The 16,337-nt window shown below is 40.5% G+C and overlaps 1 protein-coding gene across 1 annotated transcript in view; it reads left to right on the plus strand.

The window, feature by feature from the left end:
• Positions 1–16,337, plus strand: part of LOC126475707 (ras-related GTP-binding protein C) — a 114,873-nt gene that overhangs the window by 68,642 nt on the left and 29,894 nt on the right. The window contains exons 3-4 of the mRNA XM_050103487.1: positions 9,434–9,662; positions 14,628–14,805. Of these exons, the coding sequence (XP_049959444.1) occupies positions 9,434–9,662; positions 14,628–14,805 (407 nt within the window). The remainder of the gene's footprint in view (positions 1–9,433; positions 9,663–14,627; positions 14,806–16,337) is intronic.

Genomic DNA, 16,337 nt, shown 5'->3' on the forward strand with positions numbered 1-16,337 from the left:
TAGAAGCACGCATAACTACGGGAAATATTGATGCTGACTGTAGCAAAATTAGAGAAACTTGGAGAAAAGAGAAGCAGCTGTATGAATATCAAGAGCTGAGACAGCAAGCCAGAACTAAGCAAAGAAGTAAAACATGGAAGGAATATATAGGGGATATATATAAGGGAAACCAACTTGTCGACAACTTTATAGAAGGGTAAGAGGAAGTGGATGAAGATGAGTTGGGAGATACGAAACTGCAAGATGATTTGACAACCCTGAAAGACCTAAGTGGATACAAAGCCCCTGGAGTAGACGACATTAACTCAAAAGTATTGAGACGAGAGCCAGCCATGGTAAAATTATTCCACTTAGTGTCCAAGACAAAAGAAACAAACAAAATACCCTCAAGAATTCAAGATGGAAGTCATAATTCAGATACTAAAAAAGATGTGTGGTGACAAGTGTGAATATTAGAAAACTGTCAGATTAATAAGTCATGACTGCATAATTGATACAAATTATTTGCCAAAAATTCAGAAAATTAGTAGAAATCAGAATTGTGGAATATCAGATTGGGTTCCGGAACATGCGAAGTAATACTGACGGTATGATATATTTTAGAATATACACTACTGGCCATTAAAATTGTTACACCACGAAGATGACGTGCTATAGGCGTGAAATTTTACCGACAGGAAGAAGATGCTTTGACATGCTTTTCAGAGCATGCACACAAGGTTGGCGCTGGTGGCGACACCTACAACGTGCCGACATGAGGAAAGTTTCCAACCGATTTCTCATACACAAACAGCAGTTGACCCCCGTTGCCTGGTGAAACGTTGTCGTGATGCCTCGTGTAAGGAGAAATGCGTACCATCACGTTTCCGACATTGATAAAGGTCGGATTGTAGCCTATCACAATTGAGGTTTATTGTACCGCGACATTGCTGCTCGCGTTTGTCGAGATCCAATGACTGTTAACAGAATATGGAATCGGTGGGTTCAGGAGGGTAATATGGAACGCCGTGCTGGATCAAAACGGTCTCGTATCACTAGCAGTTGAGATGACAGCCATCTTATTCGCATGGCTGTAATGGATGGTGCAGCCACGTCTCGATCCCTGAGTCAACAGATGCGGATGTTTGCAAGACAACAACCATCTGCACGAACAGTTCGACGACATTCGCAGCAGCATGGACTATCAGCTCGGAGACCATGGCTGCGATTACCCTTGACGCTGCATCACAGACAGGAGCGCCTGCGATGGTGTACTCGATGACGAACCTGGGTGCACGAATGACAAAACGTCATTTTTTCGGATGAATCCAGGTTCTGTTTCCAGCATCATGATGGTCGCATCCGTGTTTGGCGACATCGTGGTGAACGCACATTGGAAGCGTTTATTCGTCATCGCCATACTGGCGTATCACCCGGCATGATGGTATGGTGTGCCATTGGTTACACATCTCGGTCACCTCTTGTTCGCATTGACGGCACTTTGAACAGTGGACGTTACATTTCAGATGTGTTGCGACCCGTGGCTCTACCCATCATTCGATCCCTGCGAAATACTGCATTTCAGCAGGATAATGCACGACTGCATGTTGCAGGTCCTGTACGGGCCTTTCTGGATACAGAAAATGTTCAACTGCTGCCCTGGCCAGCACATTCTCCAGATCTCTCACCAATTGAAAACATCTGGTCAATGGCGGCCGAGCAACTGGCTCGTCTCAATACGCCAGTCACTACTGTTGATCAACAGTGGTATCGTGTTGAAGTTGTATCAGCAACTGTACCTGTACACGCCATCCAAGCTCTGTTTGACTCAATGCCCAGGCGTATCAAGGCCGTTATTACGGCCAGAGGATGTTGTTCTGGGTATTGATTTCTCAGGATCTATGCACCCAAATTGCGTGAAAATGTAATCACATGTCAGTTCTAGTATAGTATATTTGTCCAATGAATACCCGTTTATTGTCTGCATTTCTTCTTGGTGTAGCAATTTTAATGGCCAGTAGTGTAGGTCAAAGAAAGGCAAAGTGACGTTTATAGCATTTGTAGCTTTAGATAAAGCTTTTGATGCTTTTGACTTGATTACACTCTTTGAAATTTTAATAGTTGCAGAGATAAAATAGAGGAAGTAACAGGTTATCTACAACTTTTACAGACAGTAATGTGCAGTTGTAAGACTCAAAGGAAATGAAAAGAATGGAAGTAGATTATAAGGTATACATCAGCAAAAGTAAAACAAGGAAATGAAATGTAGTTGAATTAAATCAAGCAATGCTGAGGGAATTAGATTAGGAAATTATATATTATAAGAAGTATGAGTTTTGCTATTTGGGCAGCAAAATAATTGATGATGGCTCAAGAAGGGAGGTACAAAATGCAGACTGACAGTAACAAGAAAAGCATCTCTGAAAGAGGAATTTGTTAACATCTGATCAATGTAATGGTTAGGAAATTTCTTCTGAAGGCGTATGTCGGGATGTAGCCTTGTGTGCAAGTGAAATGTGGTCCAGACAAGAAGAGAATAGAAACTTTTTAAATATGTTGCTAGAGAAGAATGTTGGAGAGTAGATTGGTAAGTAGAATTATAAATGAGGAGACATTGAATCAAACTGGGGAAAAAATAAATTTATGGCACAACTTGACTAAATGGAAATGGAAATGGAAATCACCCAGTCATCTTGGTGCAGGTGAAAATCCCTGACCCCACCGGGAATGGAACCCGGGACCCCTTGCTCGGGAAGCGAGAACACTACCACGAGACCACGAGCGGCAAACACTTGACTAAAAGAAAGGATCAATTGATATGACACATTCTGAGGCATTGAGTAATTTTCAATTTAATAACTGGAGGTAGTATGGGGTGTAAAAATTGTAGAGACACATGAAGGTTTGAATGCAGTAAGCAAGTGTGAATGGATGTGGGTTGTAGTAGTTATGCAGAGATGAAGAGGCTATTGCACAAAATAGATTAGTGTGGAGAGCTGCATAAAACCATCCTTTGAACTGATGACCACAACAACTGTTGTTTAGTACCCAAACCAAGAATTATAAAATTTGTCGTCCCCATGACCTTTCATCATCTGTTGATCTCAGTTCTTCAGGAGAAATTGTGCTGCAAAAGTTTACAGTGACAGTTATGAAACCATGGATAGTATGGGATATGCTTTTAAATCTCCCTTCCAGACCCCACCCCTTCCTCTACTCAGAAACAACATTCGTTATGAGGAAAGTGCAGTGTTTTTTTGGTGGAGCTGATAGTCATTAACAGAGCCCTATCTTTTATTAAACAGACCACCTCCAAATGTGTTTTAATTTGTAGTGGCATAGTGAGAGATGTCTCTAGGCTATTGATGTCACTTTTGTTACCATGTGATAACTGCTTTATACGAGCTTCTCTCTGACATTAGTTGTACTACTTGCTCAGTTGTCTTCCTCTGGGCCGCAAATCGTAGGGGTAACCCAGGGAATGAACGGCCATCCATTGGGCTAGAGAAGCAATTACTTGCACACCATTTGCTCTGATGATCCCAGGTGTGGATTTTGTGAGTGCATGTAAGGTGTCTCCACACTCAGAGGTGGAACATTATCTAATGGGCTACTCCTCCCTCTAACAAAATTCACACTATCCAGGCGACTACTGCTTCATGGTATTTCTCCTTCAATTCCTCCTGGAAAAATTCATCATCCTATGTTGCCTCTGCATCAGTCATACCATATTAACCCATAGTTTTATTTTATGTAACAAGCCACCCTTGCATTGTGGTTGCATAGCCTTACAGACAGCAGCTTATATCCTGATAGAATGCTCCCTCATGGTTTGCCATGTTGAGTATGGTCTTTTGGATTCTTTGCCTATAGTATTGGTGGATGTCTTACAGACAGTTGAACTGGTTTTAGCTTTCTCTGTGGAAGTGGTTTTCGTTCTTGGAGAGTAATGAGCTACGCCAGTGTTGTGGTTGCGGAGTGCTCACATCTTGGTGGGATGCTGCCTCCTCATGATGCTCTATGCCAAGCATGGTCTTTCGGATTTTTTGTCTCTAATTTTGACCGATGCATAGACGCTTTAACCAGTGGAGCCCACTCTACCCTACCTCCTTTGCTGTCCATCTTCATCATACCCATTTTCTCTGTTTTAATTGCTTAGAGGTGTAGGCAGCCTTTTTCATCCACACCTTGTTTTAATTTTTAAGGAGTAGAATGCTGATGGTGGCAGGACATAAGGATTCCTTATCCTTGATACTACCCGATGGCAAAAGAATAACTGAACAGATTCTTATGCTTCCTCCGTGAGAGTGTGTCTGTTCCCATATTTAATGATTCTACTGCAACAAAAAACGCCTGTGTTTTATTGATGTCCACTCCAAATCCTGTATCACGTCAGCGACACTGTCTCCCCTATTTTGAAATAATACAAAACATGCTGCTCTTCTTTGAACTTCCTGTACTCTGTTTATCTTATCTGGTAAGGATCTCAGACCATGCAGCAGTACTCAAAAAGAGGACAGCCAAGTGTAGTGTAGGCAGTCTCTTTAGTACATCTGTTGCATTTTCTAAGTGTTCTGCCAATGAAACAGTCTTTGATTTGCCATCCCCACATCATCCTGTTGTCCACCCCTTCCAGTCCAACATTATGGGATGGTGTTGTTAAGATAACACCACACCGCAAGGTGAAAGTGTGGCAGGGTACCATCATGCATAAAAATGAAATCATTGGAATCTTGTGAAGTTGAGGTAACTACCAATTTTGCAGCATGTCTAGGTATGACATTCCTGTCACAGTGTCCTAAAAAAAAAAGATAGGTTCATAAACTTTGTGGACACAAATGACACAAAACACGTTCAGTTTCTATGAGTCTCTTATATTTGATGACGACACCAAGATTTTGTGATCCTCAAATTCTTAAATTATGGCAGTTTACTTTACCAGGTAGATGAAACATTAATTTGTCCAAAAAGATGAGTCATTGAGAAAAATTGTCCTCCGCCATTTCCTACAGAGAGTTGAATTGCAAAAATCGTACTTTCTGTTATGGTCACCAGGATGCAACTCCTGCAGTAACTACAACTTGTAAGGCTTGACATGCAGGTGTCATTTCAGAACACACCACACCATTGTTTTGGGAAGTTTAAGTTCCTGGCCTGCCCATCTTGTGGACTTCTGAGGGCTCCATGTGAACACATCTCAGATACACCTGACATTTTCATCAGACATGTGTGGGCAACTAGCGCCCTTTCGTTTGCATATGCAACCAACTTCCAAGAATTTCATATGCCAGTCACAAATCTGCTTGTGCAGAGGCGGCTTCTTGCTGAATCACATCGGAATGCACATTACGTTTGAATAATGAATTTACTTCACGCATATTCCAACACATGAAATGATTCCTCTTATGATGTAGTCGTCCTGTTGCTACAAACAACTGTGCAATTTTGTGAAAACTCTGACCATTCCTCTATCCAGTGACTTACGCACTGTGTTTCATCTTTTATTGTTTGTTTGTAATAAACAACTGAAATTGTTCTTTCTTTTTGAATCACCTGTTACGTCTTATGTAAATTGTGGTGTTAATGTATGTGGATATCCTTTTTGTATGTGCATGTAATAATGTGAAAATCTCAAACAAGCTTAAACTTAGTATTTGCTATGTTTATTTGTGTATATTATTCAAAAATATAATTAGTTTGACCTACAGTGGTTGTCAGTGACTGTCTAATACCTATTTTCTTCTTGTTGACTCCATTTTTGGACATGTCTATTCACATTTTAATGTCAAAAAACCATCCACACATATACAGACACAAGCAGACATATTTAAAGATAAAGAGTTTGGGCAGAGATATCAGTCGAGGCGGAAGTGAAGAGGCAAAGATGATGTTGAATGACAGGTGAGGTATGAGTGGTGGCAACTTGAAATTAGCGGAGATTGAGGCCTGGTGGGTAACGGGAAGAGAGGATATATTGAAGAGCAAGTTCCCATCTCCGGAGTTCGGATAGGTTGGTGTTGGTGGGAAGTATCCAGATAACCGGGACGGTGTAACACTGTGCCAAGATGTGCTGGCCGTGCACCAAGGCATGTTTAGCCACAGGGTGATCCTCATTACCAACAAACACTGTCTGCCTGTGTCCATTCATGCGAATGGACAGTTTGTTGCTGGTAATTCCCACATAGAATGCATCACAGTGTAGGCAGGTCAGTTGGTAAATCATGTGGGTGCTTTCACATGTGGCTCTGCCTATGATCGTGTACACCTTCCGGGTTACAGGACTGGGAGGGTGCATGGGACAGGTTTTACACCGGGGGCGGTTACAAGGATAGGAGCCAGAGGGTAGGGAAGGTGGTTTGGGGATTTCATAGGGATGAACTAACAGGTTACGAAGGTTAGGTGGACGGCGGAAAGACACTCTTGGTGGAGTGGGGAGGATTTCATGAAGGATGGATCTCATTTCAGGGCAGGATTTGAGGAAGTCGTATCCCTGCTGGAGAGCCACATTCAGAGTCTGGTCCAGTCCCGGAAAGTATCCTGTCACAAGTGGGGCACTTTTGTGGTTCTTCTGTGGGGGATTTTGGGTTCGAGGGGATGAGGAAGTGGCTCTGGTTATTTGCTTCTGTACCAGGTCGGGAGGGTAGTTGCGAGATCCGAAAGCTGTTGTCAGGTTGTTGGTGTAATGGTTCAGGGATTCCGGACTGGAGCAGATTCGTTTGCCACGAAGACCTAGGCTGTAGGGAAGGGACCGTTTGATGTGGAATGGGTGACAGCTGTCATAATGGAGGTACTGTTGCTTGTTGGTGGGTTTGATGTGGACGGACGTGTGAAGCTGGCCATTGGACAGGTGGAGGTCAACGTCAAAGAAAGTGGCATGGGATTTGGAGTATGACCAGGTGAATCTGATGGAACCAAAGGAGTTGAGGTTGGAGAGGAAATTCTGGAGTTCTTCTTCACTGTGAGTCCAGATCATGAAGATGTCATCAATAAATCTGTACCAAACTTTGGGTTGCCAGGCCTGGGTAACCAAGAAGGCTTCCTCTAAGCGACCCATGAATAGGTTGGCGTACGAGGGGGCCAGCCTGGTACCCATGGCTGTTCCCTTTAATTGTTGGTATGTCTGGCCTTCAAAAGTGAGGAAGTTGTGGGTCAGAATGAAGCTGGCTAAGGTGATGAGGAAAGAGGTTTTAGGTAGGGTGGCAGGTGATCGGCGTGAAAGGAAATGCTCCATCGCAGCGAGGCCCTGGACGTGCGGAATATTTGTGTATAGGGAAGTGGCATCAATGGTTACAAGGATGGTTTCCGGGGGTAACAGATTGGGTAAGGATTCCAGACGTTCGAGAAAGTGGTTGGTGCCTTTGATGAAGGATGGGAGACTGCATGTAATGGGTTGAAGGTGTTGATCTACGTAGGCAGAGATACGTTCTGTGGGGGCTTGGTAACCAGCTACAATGGGGCGGCCGGGATGATTGGGTTTGTGGATTTTAGGTAGAAGGTAGGGGTGCGTGGTATCGGTGGGGTCAGGAAGTTGATGGAGTCAGGTGAAAGGTTTTGCAGGGGGCCTAAGGTTCTGAGGATTCCTTGAAGCTCCGCCTGGACATCGGGAATGGGGTTACCTTGGCAAAATTTGTATGTGGTGTTGTCTGAAAGCTGACGCAGTCCCTCAGCCACATACTCCCGATGATAAAGTACCACGGTCGTGGAACGCTTGTCCGCCGGAAGAATGACGATGGATCGGTCAGCCTTCAGATCACGGATAGCCTGGGCTTCAGCAGTGGTGATGTTGGGAGTAGGATTAAGGTTTTTTAAGGAGGATTGAGATGCAAGGCTGGAAGTCAGAAATTCCTGGAAGGTTTGGAGAGGGTGATTTTGAGGAAGAGGAGGTGGGTCCCCCTGAGACGGAGCACGGAACTGTTCCAGGCAGGGTTCAATTTGGATGGTGTCTTGGGGAGTTGGATCATTAGGAGTAGGATTAGGATCATTTTTCTTCGTGGCAAAGTGATATTTCCAGCAGAGAGTACGAGTGTAGGACAGTAAATCTTTGACGATGGCTGTTTGGTTGAATAACAGAAGAACCACAAAAGTGCCCCACTTGTGACAGGATACTTTCCGGGACTGGACCAGACTCTGAATGTGGCTCTCCAGCAGGGATACGACTTCCTCAAATCCTGCCCTGAAATGAGATCCATCCTTCATGAAATCCTCCCCACTCCACCAAGAGTGTCTTTCCGCCGTCCACCTAACCTTCGTAACCTGTTAGTTCATCCCTATGAAATCCCCAAACCACCTTCCCTACCCTCTGGCTCCTATCCTTGTAACCGCCCCCGGTGTAAAACCTGTCCCATGCACCCTCCCACCACCACCTACTCCAGTCCTGTAACCCGGAAGGTGTACACGATCATAGGCAGAGCCACATGTGAAAGCACCCACGTGATTTACCAACTTACCTGCCTACACTGTGAAGCTTTCTATGTGGGAATGACCAGCAACAAACTGTCCATTCGCATGAATGGACACAGGCAGACAGTGGTTGTTGGTAATGAGGATCACCCTGTGGCTAAACATGCCTTGGTGCACAGCCAGCACATCTTGGCACAGTGTTACACCGTCCCGGTTATCTGGATACTTCCCACCAACACCAACCTATCCGAACTCCGGAGATGGGAACTTGCTCTTCAATATATCCTCTCTTCCCGTTACCCACCAGGCCTCAATCTCCGCTAATTTCAAGTTGCCACCACTCATACCTCACCTGTCATTCAACATCATCTTTGCCTCTTCACTTCCGCCTCGACTGACATCTCTGCCCAAACTCTTTGTCTTTAAATATGTCTGCTTGTGTCTGTATATGTGTGGATGGATATGTGTGTGTGTGCGCGAGTGTATACCTGTCCTTTTTTCCCCCTAAGGTAAGTCTTTTCGCCCCCGGGATTGGAAAGACTCCTTACCCTCTCCCTTAAAACCCACATCCTTTCGTCTTTCCCTCTCCTTCCCTCTTTCCCTCTCCTTCCCTCTTTCCTGATGAGGCAACAGTTTGTTGCGAAAGCTTGAATTTTGTGTGTGTGTTAGTGTTTGTTTGTGTGTCTATCGACCTGCCAGCGCTTTCGTTCGGTAAGTCACATCATCTTTGTTTTTAGATATATTTTTCCCATGTGGAATGTTTCCCTCTATTATATTCACATTTTAATGTCATATTTTTCTAGCACTGTCAACAAAGCTATGCACCAACAATGTGCAATTTTCATCTGCAGTTGCATTGTTATGGCTACATTCTTAGTTATTTTTGCCTTGTACATTCCTTTCAGAAATATGTAGTGTAGAAGTTCTGAACATGTTTTGTTCTGTGACCAAGTAGGTTTAGCATAATGCTCTTGGAAAAAAAAAATTTGAAAACTAACATAAGTAATTAGTTACTTTGACTACTTAATTTACATGTTATTTTATTTTGTTGTAGGAGTGGTAAATCTTCAATACAAAAGGTGGTCTTCCACAAAATGTCACCCAACGAGACACTATTTCTGGAGAGTACAAACAAGATAATTAAAGATGACATTTCAAACTCAAGTTTTGTGCAGTTCCAAATATGGGACTTTCCTGGTCAGATTGATTTCTTTGACCAGTCATTTGATTCTGATATGATATTTGGAGGGTGTGGAGCTCTGGTTTTTGTTATAGATGCACAGGTAATGTCATTATTTGTAATTGCTTAGTAAATTTAAGAGAAAATGCAGAATGTATGATTAATAGTGTATTTCATTCTATGCTTAAATTAAAAACCAAGATTCTGTGACTTACCAAACGGGAAAGCGCTGGTAGATAGACACAATAAAAAAACAAAAACACACACACACACACACACACACACACACACACACACACACACACACACAAAATATCAAGCTTTCGCAACCCACGGTTGCTTCATCAGGAAAGAGGGAAGGAGAGGGAAAGACGAAAGGATATGGGTTTTAAGGGAGAGGGTAAGGAGTCATTCCAATATGTGTGTGTGTGTGTGTGTGTGTGTGTGTGTGTGTGTGTGTGTGTGTGTGTGTGGGCGCGCGCGCTCTGTCCTTTTTTCCCCCTAAGGTAAGTCTTTCTGCTCCCGGGATTGGAATGACTCCTTACCTTCTCCCTTAAAACCCATATCCTTTCGTCTTTCCCTCTCCTTCCCTCTTTCCTGATGAAGCAACCGTGGGTTGCAAAAGCTTGATATTTTGTGTGCGTGTTTGTGTGTTTTTTTATTGTGTCTATCTACCAGCACTTTTCCGTTTGGTAAGTCACAGAATCTTTGTTTTTAATATATTTTTCCCATGTGGAATGTTTCTTTCTATTTTATTCATTCTATACTTAGATTGAAATATCTTTATGATTGACACTTCATTTAGTTGAGTGATAACAGCCTGTAATTATTTTTGAAACTCCAAGTGCTCACTGTGTTGCCTGGTTTGCAGGCACATATGCAGTGTTCAGTGTGGCTTCCTGGAACCAGCAACTTTGCCCATCGCCCCCCCCCCCCCCCCCCCCACCACCACCACCACCACTACAACCCATCAATCGGTAACCTGCCTTACAGCTCTATGAAGATCTATATGACTTGGTGCAAATAATCATTTCTTATTACATTCTAAAGAAAAGAACCACCAGTAACAGTTACAATGGTAAGCCCCCTCCCCCTTGTATTTTTTCAATGTGGCACAGACCTAAACAGTATGCTTCGTTACCAGTCAATTTCCCTACCACACCCAAATTTTCTGCTTTAACATTCATTGGCTTCACCAGTTCACAAGCAAATTGTCATCTTCCAACCTGACCTAGACCTCAGACTGTGCTACAGTTCAGTCTGTCACCAAAAATCAAGATTTCAGGGGGTTCCAGTATATAAATTTGGCTGAACTATCTTAATTATGTTAAGTAATTTTTTCTAAAATTGTAATTGGTAGATCTTTGGTATTAATAATTGCTTCCATTCTCAGGTATATCAATATTTTAATTAATATGTGGATTCGAGGTGGTTAGGTAGGGTGTTTAGGGTAGGGAGGACAGAAAGAAACCAAATTTTAAGAGAGGTTAAGAACTGAGACAAACCTTCAGTTTGAGAAGGAAACCAAAAAACATAATTCTAGCTTATTACATTAGCATAAACAGCTATTAGTTAAGGATTTTCAACAGTCAGCAGATATTTTAATTCAGTCAATGTGAAATGTCAGCTATCTTTATTGCATCAAAATGTTCGAGGACTGAGAAATAAAATTAATGAATTAACTATCTGCATAGATGAATTAGTCTTCAAGCCCAGCTGACATAATCTGCCTCTCTGAACATCATGTGACCACTGGTCTATAACTTTTAAGTGTTACAGGGTTTAGCTTAGCATCTCACTTTTGTAGATCAGAAATGGAGAAAGGAGCAGTTGCCACATTCATCAGGAACTGTCATAAATTTAAGAACATAGACATTCATAAATGTTGCCTAGAACAGCATATGGAAGAATGTGCAGCAGAAGTAGAATTTCACAAAAAATCCTTCACTTGAGCACCTGCAAGTAACTTTAATTTGTTCATAAACCACCTTGAAGCTGCACTGGCCCATTTAACAACCAAAAACAAATAAATAGTGGTTGCTGGTGATTTCAGTGTAGATTTCCTTAAAGACTCTCCCAATAAGAAATTATTTGAGTTAGTGACACTATCACTGAACTTAATTCCCACTGTAAAGTTCCCCACTAGGGTAGCCAATTGCTCACAAACAGCCATTGACAATATCTTTATAGAAAAGTCCAACGAACAAAATTATAGTACAAAATCAATAGTCAATGGCCTCTCAGACCATGACATGCAGTTCCTTCTGTTAAATGTTAATACTGAACATGATATAAAATCTGTTAAATCTGAGCTCAAAAGGGTAATCAATAAGCCAAAAATTGATTATTTTAGGACACTCCTCAGAGACATTCACTGGACTGACATTTACAGTGCTCATGGCATGAATGAAAAATATAACACTTTTGCTAATAAAGTGCTTATCTTATTTGAACACTGTTTTCTCCCAAAACTAACCAAGGTTAGATCAAAGTCTACAAAGAAGCCATGGATTACTCAAGGAATAGGGGTATCTTGTAAAACAAAAATACAACTATCTGTCAATCTGAAATAGTTCTGATGTTGATGCTATGCCACATTACAAGAAACACTGCAAAATGTTGAAGATTGTAATACGAACATCACAGCAAATATACTACAAGGAAAAGATAGTCATATCAGATAGCAAAATAAAAGACAATAGGGGATATAGTGAAGGAGGAGACCGGTAGAAACAGACACGAAGAGGGACAAATAGCATTAAGAGTAAATGATACATTGGTGACAGATGTGTATAGTGTTGCAGAACTGGTACTGAAAAGATGGGGTTGTCAGGTTCTGTAGATGCTGCTATGGAATACCTCAGACCAGACATTTCAAGTAACTTCCATAATATGAATTTGACCCTCACTACCCCAGCAGAAATAATGTCCATCATAAAATCTTTAAAATCAAAAAGATCTAGTGGATATGATGAAATATGAACAAAGTTAATTAAAGAATGTGATTCTGAGTTAAATAACATATTAAACGGTCTGTGTAGCAGTCGTTTATCAGTGGAATATTTCGTGAATCGTTGAAATATGCTGAAGTTAAGTCACTGTTTAAGAAGGTAGATAAAGAAACAGCATCAAATTTCCATCCAATTTCATTGTTGCCACCATTCTCAAAAAATTTAGAAAAAGTAATATACAAACGGCTACATAACCATCTTATCTCAAATAACATACTGTCAAAGTCACAGTTTAGATTTCTAAAGGGTTCTGATATTGAGAAGCCTGTCTACACTTACAGTGAAAATGTGCTTAATTCATTAGACAAAAAATTGCAGGCAACTGGTATATTTTGTGATTTGTCAAAGGCATTTGACTGTGTAAATCACAATATCCTTTTAAATTAATTAGAATATTATACTGTAACAGGAAATGCTGCAAAATGGTTCAAATCTTATCTCTCTGGCAGGAAACAGAGGGTGTTATTAGGAAAGAGGCATGTATCAAGCTATCAGGCATCATCCACCAGGGAATTAATTACATGTGGGGTCCCACAAGGTTCCATTTTGGGATCCTCACTTTTTCTTGTGTATATCAATGACCTTTCATCAGTAACATTACCAGATGCCAAGTTCGTTTTGTTTGCTGATGATACAAACATTGCAATAAATAGTAAATCAAGTGTCGTCATAGAAAGATCAGCTAATAAAATATTTGTGGACATTAATCACTGGTTCCTAGCCAATTCTTTGTCACTAAACTTTGAAAAAACACACTACATGCAGTTCAGAACTTGTAAGGGGTGTCCCACGAGTACATACCCAACATATGACAAGCAGATAGAAGAAGCGGACAATGTTAAATTCTTGGGATTACAGCTTGATAAGAAATTCAACTGGGAGGAGCACACCACAGAACTGCTGAAGCGTCTTAACAAATGTCTATTTGCAATGCGAATTCTGTCAGACATAGGGGATATAAAAATGAAAAAGCTGGCGTACTATGCTTACTTTCATTCCATAATGTCATATGGGATTATTTTTGAGGTAATTCATCAAGCCAAGCTAAAGTTTTCCGGGCACAAAAACGTGCAGTAAGAGTTATATGTGGTGTGAACTTAAGAACATCCTGCAGAAGTCTGTTTAGGGAACTAGGGATACTTACTACTGCTTCCCAATATATTTATTCCTTAATGAAATTTGTCATTAAAAATATATCACTTTTTCAAACCAACAGCTCAATTCATGGAATCAATACTAGAAATAATAAAAATCTTCACAAGGATTTAAAGTCACTTAGTCTTGTACAAAAAGGTGTGCATTATTCAGGAACACACATTTTCAATAACTTGCCAGCAGCCATAAAAAGCTTAACAGCCAATGAAATTCAGTTTAAGAGAGTCCTAAAGGATTTATTGGTGGCCAACTCCATCTACTCCATTGATGAATTTCTCAGTAAAACCAACTACTATAACTTCTGCACAATTTCAGTGCAGTAATGTGTTCATTGTAAGTGTGTGTGTGTGTGTGTGTGTGTGTGTGTGAGTACAATCTAACTTCTGCATCATTTCTGTGCAGTAATGTGTTCATTGTATTATAGTAGTTGTATTACATGTTTATTACCTAATAAATAAATAAAACTTTTTTATTTTAAATTCGGTGCATTAGTATTTATAAAATGACTCTTTCATATAGTGTTCATTAAAAAATGATGATCATTCCACTTGGGACCTGTGGAATTGTACATTAGCTGATTTGTTTTAGCTGTAAATATTTGTCATGTATTGTTGTTTTTCTGACATGTTCTACATCCTGGAGGACCTCCTCACTATGGATCAATTGGAATGAAAGTAAATCTAATCTAATCTAACCAAAGTCTGTGTTCATGCTTCACTTAAGTCAGACACTTACTTGTGATTCTTCTTTGTGTTTCATTAGCACTTCAATTTTTACAATAGGTTTGAATATTGTAACTGTTAATTTCAAAGTGTATTTTTTGTGATCCTCTCTGTCACATTTCCAGTAAGAATGATAATGTTTGAATGATTGTAAGCTTAACAGTGTTTATTCATTTCCAGGATGATTACATGGAAGCACTGATGAAATTAAATCTTACTGTTACAAAAGCCTTCAAAGTTAATCAGAGCATTAAATTTGAGGTTTTCATTCATAAAGTAGATGGATTATCAGATGATTATAAGATGGAAACACAGAGAGATATTCATCAGAGAGCTAACGATGATCTTGCAGATTCAGGTTAGTAATATGCTGAACAAAAAAGCTCATAAATATAATGTGAAACTGTTTTTTTTTCCTCCATTTATTAGCTATATTCTGCAATATACTGTTCACTACAAAACTCACTACAGGTAGTTGCTTTTTAGTACAATTTGGATGGTAAAATATGGAATGTGTACACTAATTATATTATCTGCAGTGTTTGTCTTTGGTTCTAGTGTAGGGTTTATGGTGTTTATATTTACAGGGGAAGATGATGAACAGTATCTACCATTCACTGGTAAAAAGTATAAGTTTTCATAAATTGTTGATGGAGTACAGCAACCAGCCACAAATTGGATTCAGATTACTTTATTAAAAAAGTACCCTTCTGGTTTTGAATTTACAAGGTTCATCATCTGATGACTTTCGTGCTCTCATCAAAACAAATTATACAATGGTTTACTGATTGGTTGCCCTAGGATAAACAAATATTCACACTTACAAAACTGTCATGTAGATGGTTGCACTACAAATTTGTGTTAGGTAAAGTGTTCATCTGTATTTTATAATGAAAAGCAATGTGTGTTACGATGAAAATGTGAATGTCTTTAGAACCAAATGTGCCAGGTGGACATTTCATATAAGTTACATTCTAACACATCTGTAGTGCCCCCATCTTTGTTACACGTTTGTGACTGTGTATTATTGTTTATTGTAGGGCAACTCACCAGTAAACCAGTGTATCATTTGTTCTGGCAAAGGCATAGAAGCCATTTGATGATGATTTGTATAAATTTTAAATCGCTAATTGTACTTTTTGAATACAGTAAGCTGAAACCAACTTGGGGCCCGTTGCTGTACACTGCAACAGTTTATTTCATGTAACAGCCACAGTCTCCTACCATGTCTTTATTTGACAATATTGCAATAATTTTACAGACTACCAGGCATACACATTTGTTTTATGACAAGGAAATTGCAAATTGTGTGTTGTTTATTTACAACATAACTCATATTTTTGCACAAAAAAATTATATATGCTCTCTCCAGTTAGTATCTGTAATTGAAAACCATATGTGCAATGGGACCTTCTAAATATCATTATAATGTGCTGGATCTGATTTAGGAATAATGGATATGAAATACGTGCAGATTTCAAAAAATGCAAGGTAAGTTAGGATTTAATGCCCATTGACATAGAGTTCCCTAAACACTGACTTTCAGATTCCATTTTTCAGCAGTTTTCTCCAGTGACTGTGGTTAGTAATTCATTTACAGGTCATTTTCCAATAGCAGCAGTGCAGTTCAACATTCTATAGACTCCCTTGTGATACATTGCCACAAGCTGGGGTGCATGCTGTGTGGATATTGGTTAGTGTCACTGGCTGGCATGCTGCAGCTCACTAACTTAAACCCAACCACCAGCAATTGTACATACCATCCTCTGCCGTCATCGTATCGGCCATACTACTAGATGGCCCATGGTTTTTTACTCTGCAATGAGCTGCCCCCCCCCCCCCCCCTCCCCTCGCTCCCTTGTATTTGCAGCCCCCCCTCACAATGATCAA

The sequence above is a fragment of the Schistocerca serialis genome, chromosome 1, assembly GCF_023864345.2.
Source record: "Schistocerca serialis cubense isolate TAMUIC-IGC-003099 chromosome 1, iqSchSeri2.2, whole genome shotgun sequence".
NCBI lineage: Eukaryota > Metazoa > Arthropoda > Insecta > Orthoptera > Acrididae > Schistocerca > Schistocerca serialis.